The 26,353-nt window shown below is 39.6% G+C and overlaps 1 protein-coding gene across 2 annotated transcripts in view; it reads left to right on the top strand.

Annotated features, from left to right (window-relative positions):
* The window catches only part of FMN2 (formin 2), a 381,203-nt gene that overhangs the window by 27,802 nt on the left and 327,048 nt on the right, over positions 1-26,353 (top strand). For both annotated transcript variants that reach the window (XM_042925783.1, XM_042925782.1), the window contains exon 2: positions 10,035-10,201. In XM_042925783.1, the coding sequence (XP_042781717.1) occupies positions 10,035-10,201 (167 nt within the window). The remainder of the gene's footprint in view (positions 1-10,034; positions 10,202-26,353) is intronic.

The following is a 26,353-nucleotide window of genomic DNA, read 5'->3' as shown; positions in this document are numbered from 1 at the left end:
CATTCATCAGTTGATGGACATTTAGGTTCTTTCCATAATTTGGTTATTGTTGAAAGTGCTGCTATAAACATTGGGGTACAAGTGCCCCTATGCATCAGCACTCCTGTACCCCTTAGGTAAATTCCTAGCAGTGCTATTGCTGGGTCATAGGGTAGGTTTATTTTTAATTTTTTGAGGAACCTCCACACTGTTTTCCAGAGTGGCTGCACCAGTTTTCATTCTCACCAGCAGTGCAAGAGGGTTCCCATTTTGCCACGTCCTCACCAGTACCTATAGTCTCCTGATTTGTTCATTTTAGCCACTCTGATGAGTGTGAGGTGGTATCTCAGTGTGGTTTTGATTTGTATTTCTCTGATGATGAGTGATGTTGAGCATCTTTTCATGTGTCTGTTTGCCATCTGGATGTCTTCTTTGGAAAAGTGTCTATTCATGTCTTCTGCCCATTTCTTCACTGGATTATTTGTTTTTTTGGGTGTGGAGTTTGGTGAGTTCTTTATAGATTTTGGATACTAGCCCTTTATCTGATATGTCATTTGGAAATGTCTTATTCCATTCTGATGGTTGCATTTTAGTTTTGTTGATTGTTTCCTTTGCAGTGCAGAAGCTTTTTATCTTGATGAGGTCCCAATAGTTCATTTTTTGCTTTTAATTCCCTTGCCTTTGGACATGTGTTGGGTAAGAAATTGCTGCAGCTGAGGTCAAAGAGGTTTTTTCCTAAAGCAGATAATTCTAAATGAAGGATGTTATGGGACATAAAACACCAAATTCACACTTAGCCCTTACCCATGTGTGACCTCGGATTTATCACTCAAATATTTGAGTACATTGTCATAGTGTATTATTATTAGTAAGGGACAGGGAGCATGTTTTCATCATGATTATTTCTTCTGCTGGATCTATTTGGCAGAAGATAGATTGTAAGTGTTTGGTTGTATCTTGTCTTTGCAGCTTTCTTTCTAAACAAAAACACACACATTTCCACTAAGGATGTTTAATTAAGATAGTATGTTCTAAATAGACTAAATTTAAAGTACTGCTTCATGAGCCTTAGTCATTGTAAGTACATCCTTAGCCCCAGCAGGATGCAGACCATGTGGTCTATTTCTTTTATATGTTCATAGAGAATGTTGGTTAGAAGCTTTGCCCAGAATTGCTGGCTCACTCAGAAATGGGGGCTCCCTAGAATACAAATTAGGAGAGCAGAGTATGAGTCCAGTTTTGGCACTGCCACCCTCCATTCTGTAGGCCGATTCTAGAACCTTTTCATTCCTCAATCGTTTTGAAATCATGATGGTAAACCCTTGATTTGCTTCACATGCTGACTCGATGTGGAAGTGCTCTTTATATTGTATCATTCTGTCCCCAAAACAGGTTTTCTCCTTTTTATAGTGTCACTGTGTGCTGCCCAACAGAACTCCAGGGAAGGGATTCATGATTTTACTTCTTCCTCATGTGTGAGGATCACTGCATTTGGCCTTGTTTCCGTGTTTGTCCAGCCCCGTGAGTTTTGCTTAGCAAAGCAAGAGGAGTATTTGAGGGTGGTCTATGACTATAAAGCTGATACCACATGCTAAAGTGAATACTCTTTACTAATTATGGTGTTTAAGTGTATTTTAGAGGAGGGAGAGGGGATCAATTAAAAAATAATTGGAAAACATTAGTGATTAATAAGTTTCCTGTCATTGGATATTATTTAAAAAAAATTTTTTTTAACGTTTATTTTTATTTTTGAGACAGATCCAGAGCATGAATGGGGGAGGGTCAGAGAGAGGGAGACACAGAGTCTGAAACAGGTTCCAGGCTCTGAGCTGTCAGCACAGAGCCTGACGCGGGACTCGAACTCACGGACCGCGAGATCATTACCTGAGCCGAAGTCGGCCGCTTAACCGACTGAGCCACCCAGGCGCCCCGGATGAATGTTATTTTTGACATGAATATAACAAGTACAGTAAAACAAATAATGCAAGTTAGAAGAAAACAAAAGTTAGGAATTCTAGAAAGTAGAGTCTTAAAATTACCTAGTTGATGTCATTAAAATCCACTGAATGTAAAACAAAAAATAAAAACAAAAATGAAAACTTGATGGACAAAGATATTTTAATCTATGATCACCATATATCATAATTTTTCTAATGCTTTTAGATTAGAGGTACATTCTTAGGATTCCATTGATTACTTATCATTTCCTTCCTGTAGGTTGAGCCAAATTTTTACTTATCCTAGTTAAGAGTACAGAACCTTTGAAATGAATCTTGATAAAAAAAAATAATAGGTCATATTTACTGGGCACTGTGTTAAGTCTGTTAAAAAATTATTTCAACTTAATTCTTGCACCAATCATATGAGGTAATGAAGATGATTATTTCTAGTTATAGATGATGAAACTGAAGCTTAAGAGAAATTGAGTAGCTTCTTTGAAGCTATAGTTTGAACAATGGTAGCATCAGGAAGGGCACCAAGACATTTGGCTTCCGTAGCTTCAAGTTATGTTGCTGTACCATGCTTTGTCCCCGGGTGTATTTTGTGAACTCTAGAGGTATATTGCATGCATTTTCAGTGGAAAAGAATGGGCAGAAAATGAAAGAATTGCTTATGGGTGTACTCTTCTAGATTTCTTCAGGCTATATGTTAGGTATGTAATTTGTATGATCTGTGAGATGAGTCTGCCTTAGATGAAGATAGTGTGCACTTCAGTAAAACTCCTAACGTCCCTGGTCCTACCTTTTCTAATTGATGAAATGACAGTTAGAGACTGGGTTTGAAAGATAGAAAAGACTGTTCCTCTCACTGGGTCTTTCCTTTGGGTCCAGGGCAGGAGGGAGGTAAAAGGGAGAGCCTGAGAAAATTGACCCTTCTCCTGCCCATGCACCTAGAGTCATAAATCCACCGGAGACTAATTCTTATGTACCTTCTAATGTATGTGTGCTAGAGAGAATGATTTTATTGGCCTTTGGGAATTTTCTCAAGTTTTAGTGTTGCTGCAGCTACAAGGGGAGTGTTGCTTAGGCTGTGGGGGAACCTGGGTCTTCATTTACCTGTGCTTCCCATTTGCATTTCCTTGATAAGTAGTCCTGGGCTGCATGCACTCCTGAAGGGTCATCCGTGGCTGACTATGTGGCCTTGGCCCTGGAGGGTACTGCCTGCGAGGAGGCGGCACCCCCACCAGCCCCTGTCATGCTCACCTGCAGTTTTTCATAACTTGTTCATTAAGCAAATAGCTTTTTGGCAAACTGACTTAGAGATGCTTTGCACCTAGTAAGAGCTCAGTAAATATTGTTGATTAAATAATGAATGAAACTATGAAGTAAAATGAAGCTTTGAATAGCTGAACACTTGAGAAAGTTATACTTATTCATATTCTAGGACCAATTACTTTCATTTTTTGGTGTGACCAACGTGTCTTGGTCTAGTATAGCTGTATTGACCAAGGAGGAATGTGAGGGGATCCGGAGTCACAGGGCACCCTGAATTGTGTGTGGTAGTGGGTGCGGAAGGGAGTGCCAGAGGGAACCTGGGACTCTGTGTCCACATCCCAGCCAGCCAGTCTGCACAGGTAAGAAGTACGCTTAAGTTCAGAAGGCTTTATGTCAGTTCAGTCTCCCCAATTTCGATTCAGGGCATCTCATGCAGTAGGCTAGTGTGTCCCAATTAAATCCCCAGTCATCAACTGTGAGAAGATAAACAGAAGTCCATGTCTCTGTCTGCTGCCTGTGCCGCGGTCAAATCACATTCCCTGGTTAGGAAGAGGGTTCAGTACAGTGCGGCTAGAGTGCAGGTTCTAGAAAAAGTAAAAACTTTTCGTGTTCCTACAACAATCATTTGACTCTTTAATAAACTGAACTCACATCTCCTGTTTTTGTAGAATAACGAAGACACCTTGTTTAGCTTTGCAATCTTAGAGTCGCATGTTATACTGACTGAGCCAGCCAGGTGCCGTTTATTTATTTGTTTATTTTGCTTTGTAATCTTGACTATTTCACATATTTGTGACACATATTTCCATGTCATTAATCTTTGTAATGGCGTAATTTAAGATATTTGTTGTGAAGATTTAATCATATATACTGGCAGAGGTATGATGAGCCCACGTACCCATCACCCAACTTCAATAGTTACCAATACCATGATGGTTTTATCTGCCTCCCTCAGACTTACTTTCTCATGGGAAAATTTGAAACCAATATCAGGCATCATGTTAGTTTAATTTCAAATACTTCAGGATGTGTCTCAAAAAGGGACTTTTTAATATGGTATAATGCCATTATTATACTGAATGCAAATAGAATTTGTTGCCTAATTTTTCTGGTAGCCAGTCCATTTTCAGAATTCTCTGATACCTTAGATTAAAAGTTATGTCCAATATGACACATAATTCAATCCTCTTCTCTTTTTGTCCCAGGGGTTGGGAATAGCATGTGTGCTTGATGGGCAATACTGTATACTTTCTAAACCCATGTCAGGAGATTCACTGTGTCTGCCTGCTTTAATTTTATTGAGGCTGTGAATGATTCATGGGTTTGGGGGTGGCAGCTTGATTCCTTCTTTGCAAATTTTTCACTTTGACTTTTTCTCTAATGGGTTTCCCATCCATTTGCTATTCATTAAGTGACCATTGGGGAATGCAAAAGGACTTAATTAGAGATCGCATCATGGTGATTTTTTAATTTTGTCATTTTTTGTCCCTTTTGGCTAGAACTTTTCTATATTGAAAACTTTTCTTTGTTCACTAGATGTCATATTACCTTGAAATACAGTTCATACTGGAAATGTTTCTTTTATTTCCCATTAGTTCTCTGTTATCAGTGATGATTGGTGCCCTAGAATTCTCCAGAGATACCTATTTTTATTTTCTTATTCCTTTTCATATACTCAATATGTTTAAATTCATTGAGTTATTATTTTTTCTATAATAGCATGATTTTAATGGCTACGTATTTAGCCATGTATATAAAGCCATCTTTGTTTTAATGCTGTGGTTTTTTTTTGTCGCACATTTTAATTTCTTTCATTATTTTTTACTATTAAAAATCCATTTATTATTGTAGCAGGAGCTGTGCTAAGCACTTTACATGTATTTTGTCATGTAATCTTCACAGTAATCCTGTGATGTAACACTCTTTGGTTATATCTGAATATTTACCTAGGATTGATTCTCCACAGTTGAATTTTAGGGTCAAGGAGTGAACTTATTTTAAGATCATGGAGACACATTGCAAAATTGCTCTGCAAAACTTCTCCTGTTAATGATGTTTCTGCTTTCTGGGTTTCAGCTTACCTTGAGTCCAGGTTGAGGAACAAAAAAATTGACAAACTCCTTGCCCATGCCCATGCATACCTGCCTCATGAATTTTTTCCAAGTATGATGTCACTCTGCCATACTCAGTTGATGCAGTGACAAAAAATCTGCCCTGGTTTCAAGGAGAGGAGCGTGTATTGGCTGGGTGAGATTACACAAAGCAATAAGAATAAGCATGGAATGAGCCAGGACATGTTGAGTAGAGAAAGCAGTAAAGGGGACTTGAGAGACAGTGGCCGGTGAGATCCAGAAAATAAAGTATGGTATCATAGAGATGATAGCAAAGAATTCTAAGAAGTAAGAGTGAGTCAACGATGAAAATTTTCTGAGGGATTAAGAAACTGAGTAAGATGAAGATAAATATTATTGATACGGTGTTGGCTACCAGTTTCTATTGTATGGTGGGGATAGAATTCAAACTGATGTCTCAAATTAGGGTGGGCTGAGCCAGGAGTGAGGGGCTAGAGGTAGTAAGTGTAGGTAATTTTGGTCAGTAGTTTTGTGAAGGGAAATCAAGAAATGGGACAGTAGTGGGGGGTAAGGAGTGATGTGGGCTAAGGGAGATTTTCGTTTTAAATTAAGTATGTTTGTGTGATCTAGAAATGTCCACTAAAGATGGAAATGTTCCTTATTCAGGAGAGAGAAGAAATAGTGAAAGAAGTGAATTCCAGACCATGCCATAAGGAATTCGATCTAGAACACTGAGGGGAAGAACTTGCTTTTGTTTGGAGCAGGGCCTTCTTCCTCTATGAGGAAGGCAGAGAAGGGTATCAGTGTAGGTGTTTTTGGATATTCACAGTTTCTCTTGGTTTCTTCCATTTTCTCAGTGAATTATTTGAGAAGATCATTATCTCATCATTGAAAGGGCTGGATTGGGGCACTTGGGTGACTTAGTTGGTCACTTAGTTGGTTGAACGTCCAACTTCAGCTCAGGTCATGATCTCGCAGTTTGTGGGTTCAGTCCCCACATCAGGCTCTGTGCTGAGGGCTCAGAGCCTGGAGCCTGCTCAGATTCTGTGTCTCCCTCTCTCTCTGCCCTTCCCCAATCATGCTCTGTCTCTCTGTCACTCAAAAATAAATAAACTTTAAGAAAATTAAAAAAAGAAAAGACTGGGTTAAGGGGGGAGGAACTGTATATGATTGTGTTGGAGACTATATGCTTAGATGTGAATGCAGAGCGGTGTTGGGCCTAATTGAGGTTTATAGTCATGATAATAAAGTGAAAGCAGACAATGGGTGCATGTCTTTCCTTCACAGTGACCAGTTGCTCTGGTTCAGGCAAAGAAAAGGTGGATGTCTAGAATGGAACAAATTGGGGTTTGGGAATTTTACTGGCTCCCATGGGGGAGAGGGGCAGGGGAGCTGCAGTGTTTGAATGGTACGATTACAGTGGTGGGACATGGAATTTAAGCAGGTGAGGAAGGGAGTGATGGATTGTGTGACAGTGGCAGGGATGATAGACTCAAGATCCCCGTGGAGGATGGGCCCTCAGAAGGGGTTCTAGAATATGAGTTGAAAGGATAGAAGGCAGTGGCCAAGGATTAGATGTTCCTTCCAGACATTTGTACATATATTGATTAATTTATGATCAAAACATTAATTGAGCAACTACATGTCAGGTCTTTCTTGAGATACTGGGTAAAAGGTGGTAACCAAACAATGGAGTCTGCGGAAATGGACTTTACTTTCCAGGAGGAAGAGACAGATCACAGACTCACAAAAATTCAAGAGCTGAGATCTCTGAAGAATAAAGAGGGATAGTGTGAAAAAGAGTGACTGACAATGCTATTTGAGAAATGGAGGGTCAGGAAGTTATCTCAGTGGAAAAGACAACTGAGCAGAGGCCTGAATAAGATGAAATAGTGAGTCATTCAAGTATGTTGGAAAGAGTGTTCTAGTACAAAAGTCTCTCAGGTAAGCATGAGCTCTGTGTGCTAAAGAAGAGGAGGCCTGTAGGTCAGAGTGCCCTCAGGGAGAGCAGGAAAAGGTGACAGGAGGGGAAAGGCCTCTTGAGTCATGGTGACAGTTGGGTTTTTGTCTGAGGTTGATAGGAAGCCATGGAGGGCTGGAGTAAAGTTTGAAATTGGTCTTCTGAATGGGTTGCCTGTGTGGGGGAAGAGAAAGCACTGACTGGAGGCAAGGATTCAAGATCTCAGATGAGTTTTCTCCCTGGGTGTTGGTTTGATCTCCATGTGGATGTCAGAATCACTGATAAGAGTAGAGGTGGAAAACAGAGCAGTTGAGTCAGGAGGTAAAGTATTCAGTGAATGGCAGGGAGGGGATCAGGAATGACAAGAAGTCAGTGGATGGAAGAAAGGAGAAGGAGGACAGCTGGTCTAGCCAGTGACAGGTCTAACCATGCTGATGGTTTTGGAGAATAAATCACTTGAAATTGCTAATGGGGATCAAGGAAGTCACTCACTCACTTCCTACCCCTAATATATGTGCGATTTGATACAAAATGTGTCCTTGTGAGAGGGCTGCTGGAGAAGGACTCACGTGGCAGCCAGGTTACTTTCCATGCAATCAGGTGAGGTTCCCTTCAGAGAGGTTGAGGCAGGGATTCTCAAGCTGGGGTGATTTTGCTAGCTGGGGGACATGTGGCAATGTCTGAAGATACTTGGCGTCTTACAATGGGAGGTGCAGTGGTTATGCTGCTGGCATCTATTGAGTAATAGTGAGTGATGCTGCCTACATCCTACAATGCACAGGACAGCACAGGGCAGAGAATTATCCATCCCAAGGTGTCTGTGGAGTTGTGGTTGAGAAGCCCTGGATGAAGGCTTGAGGGTTGTGTTTGTTCATCATGGAGCTGAAATTCCAGGGAGGAACTTCCACATTATTCCATACCCTTTTTGATAATTTTTGGCTTGATACACATACACATTTACTCACTCACACTTAAATACTCTCATATATGGAAGGTCCTATGTCCCTTACTTTCTGTCACACAAAGTTTCTGAGTTACAGGAAAGAACTACTTCATTTTCTGGCTGTTTTCAGTCATAAGATATATAAAATGGGTATACCACAACAATTAATCACTTCAGAATTGAGGAATATGGTTTCCTCCATGTTTGGTTCCAGCTAGATGCAGGGAAACTTATGTTCTGTAGAAAAAAAAAAATCCTTTATTTCTTCTCAGAAAATATCCTGGGAGACCAAAGGATGTTCTCTAAGTGATCTAAAGGAGTGAAGAAAATAAAAAGGCCTCTTTTGCCCTTCTTTGTTATTCCACTTATCAGAGGTAGATTTTGAAATGAGTTTTGTTGTACAAACAAAAATAGGAAGAGACATCAAAATTGTATGATTAGTCTCCTGACAGACATTTATACATTTGAAATTTAGTTGTTCTAACAAGTACAGACCTGTGCCTGGTTTTGCATAGCCCTAAGTTAAGAATGCTTTTTACATTTTAAAGCTGTTCAAAATGAAAATGAAGAAGAATATGCAGCAGAGACCTTATGTGGCCCTCAAAGCCTAAAATATTTATTGTTTGATCCTTTATAGAAAGAGTTTGCTTATCTCTGGTATAGAGGTATTTCCTTCCCAGTTCTGACTATGATAGGAACAAGTCTTTGTCACAGAATCACAGCATTGCATTTATTCAGAAATCCTAAAAATATTTATTAATGCTTCTTATGTGTGAGAGGCCATATTTGCAGGATATATGCTGGCTGTCAGGGAGTTTATTTTAGTGAGAAGCATAGATATTAAATAAGTACACACATGATTAAAATAATTAATTACACAAAGAACTAAGAAAGGCGCCAAAAGAGTATGGAAGGGGGTCACTGAAGGATTTTTTGAATAAGCAATTTTAATCTAAATTTGAAGAATGAATCCACTAATTACAGGGAGGGGCAGGAGCAGGGCAAGAACTGAGGGAGCAGTTGTAGCCCTGGGAGGGATGCCAGAAATCTGCTGTGTCTATCATAGTTGACTAATGCAGAAATCAGCTGAATGAATTTCTAAAGGGTAATAAAGTAGAGCGTGAGTGGTATTAGAAAGGATTAGGGACCTCCAGCCATTGTGTTCTCCCAGATGAGTCTGAGGTATAGCTGGGATTGAGAACCATGGCACTAGGTGGAACCCAGCCCTCTTGGTCCTCGGCCAGTGTCCTGTTCTCGTGCCTGTCTTCTCTGGTCTCTTCTAGGGAAATAAAAGCTGAAGTTTGCACCTACCATAGAGCTATGGTTCTGAGGATCATATGAAAAAAATTTGTCTGACATGTTTGCTGGCTCTTTTCTTGGGGGTTGGGGCCTTTCCCTGCCTCCTGTGTCCTCATTCTCTGCCCTTCTCTATTGCCATGCCAGAGACCATGAATGTCAGTCACTGACATTTCTTAGTCCACTTGGTGGTTGCTAACTGCTCCCTCAGGGAGCCATTAGCAGGGTAAATGAAGAGAGGAAGGAGGGTTACCAATGAAATCCCAAAGGCTGGGCACTTCTTTAGGAGGAAATATACTTCTTCAGGAGGGCCATCATGTGGCGTATCCTCTTTTGGGGCAGGAGATATTTTGGGGGGTGGGAGAGCAAACCAGAGCCACCTTCTCCCATGTGGTATTCCAGTCCTCAGACTGTGGAGTTTTCTCTGTGTTTGAGAAGCTGCTGTCTGTGCACTTCAGTAGCCTTGGCAACAGTGATGCTCACTGGTTGTGTTTTTCCAGGCTTTACTCCTCTGGGAGGGTTCCAAGCCAGGTGACATGCCAGTGCTCCTGACTGTATTTCATCTGCAGGGCGAACTCTGTTGGAGAAGCTGTTCAGCCAACAAGAGAACGGGCCTCCAGAAGAAGCAGAGAAGTTTTGCTCCCGGATCATTGCCATGGGTCTTCTACTTCCTTTCAGTGACTGCTTCAGGGAACCATGTGATCAGAACGCCCAATCAAGTTCAGCTCCATTTGATGTAAGTAGGAACATTTACTTCTGTCTGCGAGACAGATTGGAGTTAAAATAGCAACTGTGATGTGTGTCTGCCCAGTCACCCCACACTTTAAATACCAACATGTGATGCAAGTCATCCTTCCCTCAGCCACTCAGCAGCTCAGCATGTCTATTTAATTTCTACACTTTCCTTCCTCACTTAAGAAATCCTAAGTATATTTGTCAAACCTCCTTTTCTTAACAGATGGTCACTCTTGACAGTTTTCTAACCTGCTTTAATCGGTAATGATTTTCAAGTGGCTCTGAGTCAGGACTGCCTCCTTGGCTGGTCATGGACATTACTTCACAAGCAGTACCAAAGGGCCAGAGCTTTGTTCCCAGGGGGCTGCAGGTTTCCATGGGTGCCTAGAACACTATTTCAGTGTGTTCATAGCTCATCTATTTACTAACCATTGATATGAAGCAGCATTGTCTGCTTTCTCCCCAGCTCCCATTCACCAAGAGCATTCATACTGTGAAACAGTAATCGAAAAGGCATATTCATAATTCCTAATGAATATCAATCAGCACAGCTGGATTATCATTTTCAAGCCAGGTATTGCTAATGTCTCTCAGGTATGTGGTACATGTGTGACATTGGTGGTTGTATTGAGTTGCGTCTAAAACTCAGATATATAAGAATGCTCCTGTATGATTTTCTCATAAGAAAATTGAAGGTCTGCTTGGCTCACTTGTGCAGAGCCCAGTATTTGTGAGGCAGAGTAATGGGTTCTCGTCCACATGGGTTACTTACAGTTGTTTCCTTGCTTCCAACTACACCCTTCTTCTGTGCCTTTAGTATACATGCTATTGACCAGTGAATGAAATAATGGCGACTTTTGAAAGACAATGAAAATGAGCCCTGATCAAGATGTGACAGTAAATAATAAAACGTCTATATGTCTTGCATTTCTTCTTTCTCTTCTTCATACATTATAAACTATGTTCTTCCTTGATCTCCCTTCAGTATTAGGGAAATAAATCACGTAAAGTATTGTGAGATCTTCTTGACACTTTCCATGTGAAAGAAGGCTTCTCAGGATGTGCTGTGACTTGTGAATCTTGCTTCTTGAGATCTTTTTATTTAGTTATTTTTAAAAATGGCACTAGCTAATTATTTCTAGGTAGATCTTTTTATTCAATGGGAAGAATTGGATAATTTAAAATTTTTCTTCCTTCCTTTTTTTTTTTTATGAGAGAATTGTGTTATGATAGAAACTGAACACCTGGGGACTGTGTAGCTAAAAGTGTGCAGAGAGCTGTGTTCTAGAAAATATATAAATTTGCACGTTGGAAATAAAATAAATGTGGCACAAGGGCAAACCCTGGCCATGTCTAAAGCTTGCCTTTTGATTGGAACTATCCCCAAAATGACTGCATTATCCTCTTAAAGTTTAGAGGTAAACAGTCTTCTCATTCAATAAACGTGGAATTGGAATAAACTGAAAAGAATAGGATTATTCTATACCTCCTTTTTTTCTTTTTTCTTTTTTTTTTTAACGTTTATTTATTTTTGAGACAGAGAGAGACAGAGCATGAATGGGGGAGGGTCACAGAGAGAGGGAGACACAGAATCTGAAACAGGCTCCAGGCTCTGAGCTGTCAGCACAGAGCCCGACGCGGGGCTCAAACTCACGGACCGCAAGATCATGACCTGAGCCGAAGTCGGACGCTTAACCGACCGAGCCACCCAGGCGCCCCTCTTTTTAAATCACTGAACTGGCTGCTGCTTTTTTGTAATGTTTATTTATTTTGAGACAGAGGGCGTGTGCAAGCTCTGTGGAGCCCCATGTGGGACTTGACTCAGGGCTTGATTGCACAAACTGTGAGATAATGACCTGAGCTGAAATCAAGAGTCGGTCCCTTAACTGACTGAAACACCCAGGTGCCCCTGAACGGGCTGCTTCTCATCTTCCACCTCCCTCCATTCCTGTGTTAGAGTAGTAACCCCTCCCATGATTGTCTGTTTGGAGGACAGCTGGGTATGGCAAAGAGAGGGAAAAGCAAACAAATAAAATCCCTTAATATGGTAGAAAGTAATTTCCTCAGAATAAGAATTTCTTTCCCTCAACTTTATGTGATTGTATTTTCTCCTTTATTTGTTGGCTCTGTAGAACATCTCTACTCCCCCTGCCAAACTAAACACAAAACAAATAAGAATCTAAAGTCACTTTAGTAAGAAATGTTATTCCATATACTTAAACAGAAGTTCAGTCACACAACTGTGCATTTCCTGTATGCACAGTCAAGGATTTTCTTCAAAACTCAAAAGAGGTAACAATATAGGGAGTTATGTAGACTGAGGTATTAGTGGGGAAATGGAGAGGAAGGCACTTACCTGTGTGCGGAGAAATTTCTGATAATTGGTTTCTTTGCTGATTTCCAGAAAATTGCTGTTGGGAGGATTTCTAACCAATAATTCTCTTGGGGAAAGTAGCCCTTCGAGACTGATCACCATGTGGGAATAAATTCATAACTGGCACTATTCCTAACCCAACTTTGATCCCTTCCCTAAGAACATCTGATTCCCTCCTTTTCCTCCTCTTGCCATTTATACACATAATTAGAGCAATAAAGAGTTTTGACTTAGGGATCTCACTGATATGGTTTGTGGATTAGCTTTCTTCATATAACCTTTTTGATTTTAGCCCCATGTTATATTATACATTTTTTAGGGCCTAACATTTTGCTTTAGAAATGCTATAAATAATATGAAAAGACTTCACATAAGTTTCAAGAACACTAAAAGGTAAAGAGCTTTGAGTGATAATGTTAATTCATTCACAGATGCTTACCAAATACATTCTATATGCCAGGCAGTGCTTTAGTCTCCATAGATACGTCACGGAGGAAGAGAAATAGGATTTCTGTTCTCCTGACATTTATATCCTCTTCATGGTGGGGAGAGACACATAAAAGACAAAACAAAACAACAAGTAAAAGCATAGGTCATGAATTTACATCAGATTCTAGTAAATGCTATAAAGGAAATAAACCCTAGTAACACGATAGGGTGAATGAGGGTGGGGTAGGGTAAGTGTAGGGGAAGCCTCACTACGGATTCCTGATGGGAGGTGTGAGGGAAGATCATTCCAGGAAGCTCACCTGATAAGTACAGAGGGCCTAGGGAGAGTATAAGCATGACCTAAGCACACAGCCTGAGCACCTGCATAGGTGAAGTTTAATGAGTTGAGGACAGAAAGGGCTCAGGGTCAGAATGTGCAGGGTCCTGAAAGCCATGGAAGGAAAATAGATTTTTATTTAAGTAGGAGCTTTGGGAAGGTTTTATGCAGGGCAAGAACATATTTTACATGAATCGCTTATCCTAGTCTTTGGATAATGGAGTATTGGAGGCAGAAGTAGAAGTAGGAAATCCAGGTGGGCTTATTGGAATAGTTGAGTGAGGGATGGTGGTGGTAACTTGGGGTAGGATGGTGGTGAGGGAGTTAGAGAAGAGTCCTTGGGTGTGAGATGGATTCTGTAGGTGGAGCTGATGGGACTTCTGGTGAGTTAGACTTGGGGGCAGTGGAAAATGAAAGTCAACTATAACTTCTTAGTTTTTTATTTTAAGTAGCTGGGTGGATGGTTGTGCCACTTATTAAGATGTAGAAGCCAGGTCTGTTTTAGGAGGAAAATGTTGTAAGGACAGAACTGGTGCTCGTTATATACTTTTCTTGAATAAAATTCTGTTTATCCAGAAAACTAATACTTAGCATGTAAGCTGACAAACATTAGCTTTTGCTTTTCACTGGTGGAATGACGTTGACTTTATTAGCTAATCAAAATTAGGGCCATGATATAAAGATATGTCAACCATCAGGTTTGTAGCCCTTTGCATAGCCATGTATTCATAAAACAGAAAGAAAGATGGAGATCCTTTATAGGCCTGATAGCATTGTCCATTATCTTTTTCCATTTCCATTACTAACCTGGGGACCCAGAAACTATCAACTTACTTCTTATTCTCTGACATATCCTCACATTTTCCTTTTGCTTTTTTTTGTTGTTACTGTTGTTGGTTTTGTATATCAGATAGAATTCTAAGCTAGATCATTTCTGAAGCTAACAAGAGAAAATGCATATTTTCTACTTATTATGCATATTACTACTGCTTGGTAGATTGTATTGTTTAATTGTAGATCACGGTATTTTTTTTGTGGTGAGGAAAGACTTTTTTCCTTCTGGAGCCTGTTCTAGTCATTTCTCAAGTGTTAGAAAAAATATCTCTCCTGAAATGTTTACCATAAATCCTTAGAAACAGCAAAAACTTCATTATGTCACATCATATATAGTTGACCCTTGAACAATGTGGGGGTTAGGGGCACACCCCCCACACACAGTCAAAACTTCACATACAACTTTTGACTTCCCCCAAATTTAACTACTCAGGGCCTACTGTTGATTGGAAGCCTTACTGATAACAAAACTAGTTGATTAACACATGTTTTGTATGTTATATGTATTACATACTGTATTCTTACAATAAAGTAAGCTAGGGAGAAGAAAATGTTATTAAGAAAATCATAAGGAAGGAAAATACATTTACTGTACTATAAAAAAGTATATAAGTGAACCCACATAGTTCAAACCCGAGTTGTTCAAGAATCAGCTGTAACTTGCAGTTTTGGGCCACTGCCCTGCTCCCTGTGGACAAAGAATGCTAGTCCTCAGCCTATGGCTGACCACGGGCTCTGGCTCATTGCCTGTTAGTTGTAGATGGAGGTCATTTTGCAAGAATAGGTTCAGTATGTGGTCCCTTAAGATCCCTTTTCCTTTGAATGCTTTTATTTATGTTAGATTTTTCTGAGTCATATTCATTAGCGACTGTTTTCCAGCAAACCACAGTTATCTCACATAGGTCTTCTAGGATTTCTTTAATCATCACTGTGTCAGATATCATGTTGCCTCTACATCACAAAAAATAAAGCAAGTTTACTTGGCCCAAAGATTTTGGCAGGAGGAAATGATTATACTTACTCCTTTAGAACTGATTTTAAATGTCTTCCTAGTTGAATATTTTTGGATCCCTGGCTTTTTTGGGTTTGGCAGGTTTTACTAATTTTGCTAGCTATGTAGTAATCCCATGCTTACCAGATGGGCAAGAGCTCCTTGCTATGTGCGTAAATGGATATAAGTTTGAATGAGTTATTAGTGAGGCTAGAATTAAAGAGAAGGAAGACATGAAAATTCAGGCTAAAAAGGAATACAGAAAACATGATCCTGAACGTGTCAGAAAAATAATTCATCAGTCAAAACCAATAATGGGCTCTGCTGAAAAACTAATGAAATACACTCTGCTCACCATCACCAGTAGCTGGAATGAAGACTTAAGTGAACAAATAGAAATGATCATTTCTATTTGAATCCAATTTTTTTCAGAGTAGGAAGAATACTTGGATACTTTTTAGTCAAAGCCACACAAATCTTTTTCTGAGAAGAAACAAAAGCCATGACACATCTTTCAGTTCTAAGAAAATGCACACACACACACACACACACTGCTGTACTTTTGTTTTTGAAACACTGTGTATAGTATTAGATCTCAGGAAGTTTTTAAGTGTGATATTAAAATTATATTTAATTTTCAGACCATCTTTTTAAATTATTTTAGCTGAACATTTCTTTTCCTTGCAGACTTCCCTCTAATCTCAACATAGGAGTCAGTAGTAAAACAGAAGATTTCATTTAACAAAATTCATTTTGTAGCCATAGTTTTACATCTGTTCCGTTACTCAGGTAATCATTGCCTGAACTCATGAGAAGCAGGGTGACAAGCGTAGATTGAAAATATAATCCTTTCCCTTAGTTTTACTTATTTTAGTTTTTGTTTGTTTAATTTTAAGGACTTAAAAGAGGTCTAAGGTACTACATTCACCTGGTTAAAGAAGAGCTCTGCTCCTGGCCCTGGCCTCTCCCACTCTAGTTCTACCCTTGCCTGGCTCTCCTTGTTCTTGTTTGGATGGTTTTAACTTTGATATTTTAAGTTTGCTGATTTGCCTTTGGGCTGTCACAGATTAGGATTTAGGTATTTCCCAACCTTTCCCCTCCCCATTCCTTCCAGTATAGTTAATACTGGTCTTCTAGTTTCCCTTTGATAATTCTGCCTTGAACCTTAAATAATATGGTTCAGATTATTTGGTCGTTTCATTGACTTCGGATGATGTCTCCTGCTGCCCCACCCACCTTGCATAATTAGGCTATCTATTGTCTCTACTTTCTTCTCCACCTGGTCCCAACCTGAGCTTTCTAGCTTCTACCAAGAACACTTTTATCCTTCAGGTATATTTTTAAGGTTAATTGTTTTAAAAAATGTTTATTCATTTATTTTGAAAGGGAGAGAGAGACAGAGAAAGAGAGAGAGAGAGAGAGAGAGAGAGAGAGAGAGAGAGAGAGAGAATCTCAAGCAGTCTCCACGCTGTGAGTGCAGAGCTGGATGTGGGGCTTGACGTGAGATCATGACCTGAGCTAAGTCAAGAGTCCGATGCTTAACAGACTGAGCCACCTAAGCACCCCTAAGGTTAATTTTTAGTTTTATTTTAAAAGTTGAGAAAATGTTTGGACACCCTGTAACTGTTGCCTTGCAGAGGCGATAGTGTGCTCTGATTTCATTTCCTTTTTAATATCCCAATATCACAGCCCCCAGGCCACTCAGATGAGGATGTTTCTGGGGTTAAGTTCCAATGGATTCTGTTATTTTAATAAACAGTCACTTGCTCCAAAGTATCCCGTATTTAGTTCAGTTACATTTGATTTATCCCTTTCTGATATAGGGAGCCCTCATCTAGCACAACAAAGTTTTTGATTGCCTTTTATTTTGTTTTCTTTTGGGAGAAGAAACCTGTATCTATCTATCTATCTATCTATCTATCTATCTATCTATCTATCTGTCTGTCTATCTATCTATCTATCTATCTATCTATCATCTTTCTTTTTCTTTCTCTTTCTTTCTTTTTCTATCTATATTCTCAATATCTTTGAGTTTGTACCCTATTCTTACCATTTAATGGAGTTCTTTCAATTTTTCTTGAAGACTACTGCTGTGGTCTGAATATTTGTATACAGAATTCATACTTTGGAATCCTTATGCCTGGTGTGATGGTGTTTGAAGGTGAGGCCTCTGGGAAGTGACCAAATCAGGAGGATGGAGCCCTCATGAATGGGGTTAGTGCTCTTATAAAAGAGTTCCTGCCCAGTGCTCTTATAAAAGAGATCCTGCCCAGAGATCTCTCCTTCTACCATGTCAGGATGCAGTGAGAAGGCACCAACTATGAACCAGAAAGAGGGATCTTACTAGATAAGGAGAGCTGTTGTTTCCTTGATCTTGGGCTTCTAACCTCCATTGTGAGAAATAAATTCTGTTGTTTATAAGCCATCCAAACTATGATATTTGTTATAGCAGCCTGAATGGATTAAGACATCTAATAGCTTCCTCTTTTAATTTAGATCAGGTTCCTGATATATAATTATGACTTCTATTTTTTTTTTCCAGCTCCTTTTCTCTTGCCCTGCCCCTGGTTATTAGGCGCACAGAAATTAAAGACTCTATTCTCAACTGATTTACAGCCACTTTAAAGAGAAAAGATATGTAAAGAAATTATTGGACTTTAGTGGTTGCGGTGGGCTCTGTAGTCTGACTGTCCTGTCCTTTGAATCCTGGATTTCCCGCTTACTCTATAAACATAGGTGAATGGCTTAGTTTCTCAGTTTGTTTCTTGTAAAATGAGCAGTGATGTACTGGTTTCTGAGTAAGAGGAAAGCATGAATACAAATAAAGCATTGTGTAGAGTATAGGGCATACAGTAAGTGTTCAATGTATGTTAACTGTCGCCACAGATCATAGTTGCATTTAGAGTTCCAGTGGAGATATGTACAGTGGAGGGAGCAAAGGAGAGGATTAACTGAGTCTCCTTGGTAGCTCAGGAGATAATCCTTAGGGTGAGACTTGAGGCCTGACTTGGAGTTTGCTGTAGGGACCAGCCAGATCAGGATAAGTCTATGTATGAGGCATGCAGATGATTTTGAGTGTAAATTGAGAGAATGATAGGTAAAAGGAGGCCAGACATGGAAATATTTATGTCACCTTAGGGATGTTTTTAGTATATGTGCTGCTGAAGTGAGCACTCCTTGGGGATGTTTGTAAATAATTTTTGAGTAGTTAAGCTATAACAGATTGCCATTTATAAGAAATCATTCTGGTGGCAGAGTAGAGAATGAAGAAGTTTAAAATTGGTGTTGGGATGATCAGTAAAAATGTCTAAACTGAAACAGGCAGTGTGGAAGGAAAGAGACAGCTATGGGGAATGTTTAGGATTTAGAATTGACAGGACTTGTCATTTTAATTAGATATGGGGAAGTGAAGGCGTAGATGGCTTCTTTGGTTTTGGATTTGCAACTCTAGGTGGATGGTGATACTCTATCTACAAAGAGGCAGAATACTAAGGAGGGAACACATTTCACGGAAGATGATAAAACTCTCATGGACATCTAGAATAGAATGTATGATTGTTTGGGACATAATGGTGGCAATTCCTAGCGGGAGAAGGAGCTGCTGTTACTAGCATTACCATAGTTGCATTAAAAATAAGCAGATCTAATAAATTATGATAGAGAGTAATCAAGATTAAAGTTCTTTTTTAAATAATTTTATTTAATTTATTTTTAAAATTTGCATCTAAGTTAGCATACAGTGCAACAATGATTTCAGGAGTAGGTTCCTTAATGCCCCTTACCCATTTAGCACATCCCCCCTCCCACAACCCCTCCAGTAACCCTCTGTTTGTTCTCCATATTAAGAGTCTCTTATATTTTGTTCCCCTCCCTGTTTTTATATTATTTTTGCTTCCCTCCCCTTATGTTCATCTGTTTTTTTATCTTAAAGTCCTCATATGAGTGAAGTGAATGAGATACCACCTCACACCTGTCAGAATGGCTAACATTAACAACTCAGGCAACAACATGTTGGTGAGGGTGCGGAGAAAAAGGATCTCTTTTACACTGCTGGTGGGAATGCAAACTGATGCAGACACTCTGGAAAATAGTATAGAAGTTCCTCAAAAAATTAAAAATAGAGCTACCCTATGACCCAGCAATTGCACTACTAGGTATTTATTTGAGGGATACAGGTATGCTGTTTTGAAGGGGCACGTGCATTCCAATGTTTATAGCAGCACTATCAACAGTGGCCAAAGTATGGAAGGAGCCCAAATGTCCATCAACAGATGAATGGATAAAGAAGATGTGGTATATATATATAATGCAGTATTACTCGGCAATCAAAAAGAATGGAATCTTGCCATTTGCAACTATGTAGTTGGAACTAGAGGGTATTATGCTAAGCGAAATTAGTCAGAGAAAGACAAATACCATAAGATTAAAATTCTTAAGGACAGTGAGAAATAGGTGTAGTGAAAATGGATTAATGGGAGGCTTTGGCCAGAAGATACTGGTATTCAAGATTTCAGAGATGAAGCTGTTCTACTGATTCCAAAGTCCAGTCTGTGGAGTGGAATGCCCATTGTCTTTGGAATTGAGGCACTGAGGTTGTTGGCTGGGATTTGGTGTCCCACAGGATTGTGGAGGAGTAGGTGTTGAGATGCGGACATGAGACCATGCCAACAGTCCTGGAGGAGTGTAAGGCTGTGTGGAGGTCAGTTAGTTTCTGCAATAAGGAAATTAGATAATGACATTACTGCTTGATAGGGGCTTCAAAGGTGCAGAGGATTCTGCACAGGGTGGGCATGGAATATTCTTTAGATGATTATGGAGGGCTAGATTATGAGGCCATGTTATACAAGAGGAATCAGGAACATCTCCTTTTAGTTCAGTCCTTACTTGCTTGATTTATCACATCAGCCTTTTAATTACCTTCTTGGGTATGCCTGTTACTAGTCACCAGTCCAATCTCCTTGTGCTTTCCTAGGGCTTCTTGGTTTGGGGCCAAGTTCTCTTCCAGATATATGTGATGATGTATCCGGACATTTTTGGTTGCTACAACTGGGGAGGGCTGCAGCTGGCATCTTCCCTCCCTCAAAGGACTTTCCAGTACCAAATGCCAATAGTTGAGAAACCCTTTGCTGTACATCCTGCATAAAGCTTTTAGTGGTTTCTCTGTCAATGAAGTACCAGTTCTTTTGACCTCCATGATCTGTCTCCTGCTTGCAACCCTTTCATACATCTCTAGCTCATGACCCACTTCCTTTCTGTTCCTCCAAACTCTGTCCTTCACTATGTTGAAGTGCTATCAGTTTGACAACGATCTATACTTTTTCTCACCTCGGGCTCTGTGAGTCCTACTGCTTCTGTTCATAAATTATTATTTCCCAATGAAATTCTACTTTTGTTTTTTTAATAGAATGGGGTTCAGAGTTCCCTATGAGTTATCTTCTTCAACCATCTAAGTCTGAATTTTCTCTCTTAGTAGACCTGACACATGTATTATAATTGTCTATTTACCCTATAATGCTCCAGTGCAAATTACATTTTACGTGGAGGTGTCTCTGTGATTCATGCAATGCTTTGTCTCTGTGTTTACCGTAGAGACACAGAACTCTGGTAAATATGGGCATCAGGTCTCCCCAGAGTGGTTAAGAGCAGACTCTAGTCCTAAACTGGATTACAATTTCATCTACTCCATTTAAGATGTTAGGACATTTACCCAAGGTCACAATTAAAATTTTTCATGTGTAGTGCTAGTGCCTACCTCTGGAGTTATTTTGAATATTAAATGAGATCAATAAAGCATTGCACAATTCCTGGCACATAAGTACCCAGTAAATATTAGCAATTACTATTTTTAATTATTATATTTCAAGTTCCTATTGTAGAACCTGTTGTACCCTTTAATAAATATGCCTTGATTTCATGAAGAAGGCTGTGTAAGGTAGGAACCAGATAATCCATTAAGTGAATTGTCTTGAATGATCAAGAGTTACCTATATTTAATAATCTTGTAAACACTTGAAGGGAGAGCAGATGGAGGATGGGATGGAATATGGATTTGCTTAGAAATTAATTGGCTTGAGAATTGACTCTGTTGGATCTCTCCTTCTGGGCTTATTGCCATTCTTCTTTCTTAATACATTTGCTACTTATGATTTTACTGCTGCAATTCCCATATTTCCTGCTTAATCCTCCCTGCCCACACCTTTCTGGATGGAGTGGAATGGAGATGGAGGGAGTAGGAGAAGCTGTGTGTGTGTGTGTGTGTGTGTGTGTGTGCGCGCGCAAACTGTGAAGAGGAACCATCATGTCCACTTGGTGCTGTGACCACTTCATATTGACTGCATGATGTCCCTGGTTCTGAGAAACATTACACTCAAATCTTGGCAGATAAGTTACATATTTGCTGCATTAGCCCTCAGTGTTTATGTGTGTGAATGTCTGGCATGCTTTACAGATAATGTGGCATGAATGAATGGCTTTCTGTAACACCTCCCCAAAGAATAAGGACCTCTGTTTCACTCAGCATTCCTAGGATAGAGGAGCCAAAAAGGGCCAGAGATTGGTTTGCTACACAGTTACATTGCTCCTCTCTTTCAAAGAACTCTACCACATGGAATAAGTTTGATTTTTTGGGTTGGATAATTTATTGAAATATTTGAAGGGAATAATCAATAAATATTAAACAGGAAAAAATTTGCTTACTAGTGTTAGTTTTCTCCAAAAGGCATTTTTTCATTTAATTTTATTTAAGGTTATAAAATAGATTTATTTCAGGTCACCTGCGTGGCTCAGTCAGTTAAGCGCTTGACTTGGGCTCAGGTTATGATCTCATGGTTGGTGAGTTTGAGCCCTGCCCCAGGCTCCGTGCAGGCTCTGTGCTGATAGCTTGGAGCCTGGAGCCTGCTTAAGATTCTGTGTCTCCCTCTCTCTCTGTCCCCCCGCCTGACTTGCACTCTGTTTCTCTCTCTCTTTCTCTCAACAACAACAACAACAAAAAATTAAAAAATAGATTTATTTCATAAAGAATATAATAAGCAGATATGTATCAAGAAGTTCCTACTTGATTTCCTTCTTTGCAGTCCGTACATTTGTATGGCCTAAAAAAATTTTCTTTGCATTACTAGCCTTTCTTTACCATAGGATTGATTGTGCGTTGGGTCAACTTACATCTGCCATATGCTTGTAGCCCTACAGTTTAGTGTGAACTAAAAGGCTTTTAATATATACTTTAAAAATTTTTATTTCTCTTGGGGCACTTGGGTGGCTCAGTTGGTTAAGCGTCTGACTCTTGGTTTCAGCTCAGGTCATGATCTCATGGTTTCATGAGGTCAAACCCCACATTGGGTTCTGTGCTGGCAGCATGGAGCCTGCTTGGGATTCTATCTCTCTCTCTTTCTCTCTCTCTACCCCTTTCCCGCTCGTGCTGTCTCTGTCTCTCTCAAATAAATAAATAAACTTTAAAAAATATATTTAAAAAATGTTATTTCTCTGGACTCCATCATTAAAAAAATATTCTGTCACATTCTTTTTATCCCTACAATTTATAGTGATTTGTCCCTGGTTGCTGCTCAGTGAATGGTTGTATTACTGGATCCTGTAATAATCGGTATCCAAGTTTTATACATTTGAATTTAAGTATGTATGTTTTGAGATTAATTTTTTTATCTGACATGTGATTTAGCAAATTTCTAATACATGTTTCTTTTGTGTATTTTAAGAAGGTAAAACAAGTTTGCTTAAAAAAATAAAAAGGAGTCATGAGTTTGAGCCTCACATTGGGCATAGAGGTTACTTAAAAAAATAAATACATGAAAATAAAAAAATAAATGCCACAGATTTTATGGCTTAAACAACAGAAATTGGGATACCTGCCTGGCTCAGGCAATAGAGCATGGGATTCTTACTCTTGATGTTGTGAGTTCGAGCCCCACATTGGGTGTAGAGATTACTTAAAAAAAAAAGAAGGTTATACAAGTGATTTCTTCTCCCCCCCAATGCCTCCCCCCCACCCCCACCAATTAGGGGGAATTCAAGAGTATTGTTACAAAACTAGTAAGGGTACTAATTGTTATTTCCTTGCCACAAAGTTTTCTGAACTTAGAAATGTTACTAGTACTTTTATGGATTTTAGATCAATCCCCAATCATAAAGTTAATTGGGGTTTAGAAAAATCAGTTTCTAAAAATATATTATTGGCAGTCACACTTTTTAAGTCAGTGACCTACTTTCTTCTTCAAGATTTGTTTTTTCCTCATTTAAGAGTATTATGCTATTAGGGATATCTGTTTTGGCTTTCACAACTGGTACTTTTTATCACATATTTGGCAAAAAGTGTTGAGTGACTCAGAATTCATTTGGAATATATACGATGGAGTTTTATTAAAATGAGTGACTTAGCCCAACTTTTCTGTCATGATTTTCTTTTCTAATCCTTCTCCTGGATATGCATTGAATATTAATAAGTTCTATTGATGTGACTCACATTTCTTGAGGCTTTTCTTATCTCAAGAGGCAGGAGAAGTATGGAATTATGAATCTATGGTAAACTAAAGGTAACCTGTACTGAGAAAACCTCACCCAACGAGGAATTTAGAGAGTTGTTTTTTCTCTTGATTTTCACAGGGCTTTGGATACCTGAAAGAAGATTTTTTCCACTTTTATTATCTTTATGGTTTAGATCAGGGGTTGGCAAAGTTTTTCAAAGTTGGCCAGATAGAAGATATTTTAGGCTTTAGTAAATACTTACAGCCTTTGTCACAAGTACTCAGGTCTGCTGTTGTCATGTGAAAGCAGCCATAGACAATGTATAATGAATACGTTTGGCTGTGTTTCCTAAGAAAACTATTTGCAAAAATGGGCATTTGGCCAAATTTGGCCTGTATAGGCTGTGGTTTGCTGACCCCTGGTCTATACTCAGGTAAGATATAAAAAGTGAATCTCTTGTGTGACTTTGATTTTTCTATCTCTAACCATGTAAGGTTACTGGCCAGTTACACAATATTTATTGAATTTTTCCACAAAAAAATGCAGATACTCTCTTGTACTTGTTTTCTTGCTGTCAAAAGGATGAAAAGACATAGTGACACAGCTGTTTATTTATTTATTTATTTTTATTTTTTAATGTTTATTTATTTTTGAGACAGAGAGAGACAGAGCATGAATGGGGGAGGGGCAGAGAGAGAGGGAGACACAGAACTGGAAGCAGGCTCCAGGCTCTGAGCCATCAGCCCAGAGCCCGACGCGGGGCTCGAACTCACGGTCCGTGAGATCGTGACCTGAGCTGAAGTCGGACGCTCAACCGACTGAGCCACCCAGGCACCCCGTGACACAGCGGTTTAAAAGGAGAGGTGGTAGTCAAAGAGTTTTGAGATTTAAGTGGTCAGTATGACTGGAGCACAGAGTCACAGAGTGAGGAGACAGGGGCAGATGAGGCAACTTAAGATGCTGGATAGTATCGGAGTCATTTATGAAAGCTTCTGGAAGAATGCTTAGGAATTGGAACTCAATCCTGAGAGCAGTAGGGAGCCACTGGAGTGTTTTAGTTGGAGGAATGTGATGTGATCAGATCCATGTTTCAGAAAGAGCATTCTGGGCGTTTGTGGAGTGTGGACTGAGACGTGTTGGACGGGTATGGTTTAGAGGTTGGAAGAGTCTGAAGAGATGTTGCAATATAATTGCCCTCAACCACGTAAGTAGTAGTGGGGATGAAAAAAAGGACAATTCTAATGGTTCTTAGTTCCTAAACTCTAGCAAGCATTGGAATTACCTGCAGGATTTGTTAAATCATAAATTGCTGGGCTCCACCTCTAAAGTATATGATTGCATGAGTCTGAGAATGGGGTTGGAGAATTTTCATTTCTAACAAATTCTCAGGTGATGCTGATACTGCTGGTTTGGAGAGCATACTTAGAGAAGCCAAGGTTGAAATGCTTTAGAAAGTCAAAATGACAAGCCTTGAGAATTTGGTTGATTGTATAAAGGTGAGGGACAGGCAGAAACAAGGAGGATGTACCCAGATTTCTGGCTTGAGCAATAGGGTAGAGGGTGATGATATTTACTGAGTAAAAACACAGGATGAGCAGGTTGGGTGAACAATTTAGGTCTTACAGAACTTGAGGATATCTACCAAAACACATGCAAAAATAATTGTCACTTGTATCTAGTGGGCAGGCGAAAAAGCTTAGGTGGGAGAGAGATTGAGGAATCTTTAGTGTGTAAATGATATTCAAAGACATTATGCATTGAAAAGTGCCTGTAGAGTGAGAAGCGAGAGGGGCCTGATATATAGATGAACATTTATTCAATGAGAAGAGCAAAAAAAGATGCTTCAGAGAGACAGATAAGGAACAGTCAGAGAGGTAGGATAGAAAAAAGATTTTGGAGTATTAAGTGATATAAAATGTTGCCAAGAAGTCAAGTAAGATTAAGACTGAAAAGTAGTTACTGAATTCACCAAAAGTTATTGTTAATAACCTTGTAGAGAGGAATTTGAGTTGAGTGCTGTGGGTGCTGTTTAGATTTCAGGAGGCTGAGATTTGAATGGAAGGGTAAGAGTAGGTGAGAAGGTGGGAGGTGACATTGATGGAGGTGTGTGGTTAGCTCCAGAGGTTTTGTGTCAGGGAAAAGAAAAATAGAATGGGTTATCAGTCGGTTATCACTGCCCTTTTCCTTTCCTTTCCTTTCCTTTCCTTTCCTTTCCTTTCCTTTCCTTTCCTTTCCTTTCCTTTCCTTTCCTTTCCTTCCCTTCCCTTCCCTTCCCTTCCCTTCCCTTCCCTTCCCTTTCCTTTCCTTTCCTTTCCTTTTCTTTTTAAAAGACATGGAAGGGTTTAGAGCATGTGTACATGCTGATGGGAGGGCCCAGTAGAGACGGGCCCATTGAAGCTTATAGGGGGATAACAAATTGATAGCCTGTGGTCATGAGAAAGCCACAAGGGATGGGATGCATAGCATAAGTGGGGGGATTGGCCTGGGACAGGAATAGGAATGTCTGTGTGTGAAAGCAGATGAAGAAAGAAGGGTGCGGAAGCAGGTGAGCTGCTGCTGTAGGTTGATGATGGGAAGTTGAGAGAGTCTCACTGGCTTTGGTGTTTTCTGTTAATTGGGAGGCATTGCCCTTGACATTGGGTGAGGAGGGATGTGTGAAGCCAGATGTTTAAAAAAAATAATGGAAAACAATTCATTTGGAAACGACAAA

This window comes from Panthera leo, chromosome F3 (assembly GCF_018350215.1).
Source record: "Panthera leo isolate Ple1 chromosome F3, P.leo_Ple1_pat1.1, whole genome shotgun sequence".
Lineage (NCBI taxonomy): Eukaryota > Metazoa > Chordata > Mammalia > Carnivora > Felidae > Panthera > Panthera leo.
This window is presented reverse-complemented; position numbering and strand designations above follow the sequence as displayed.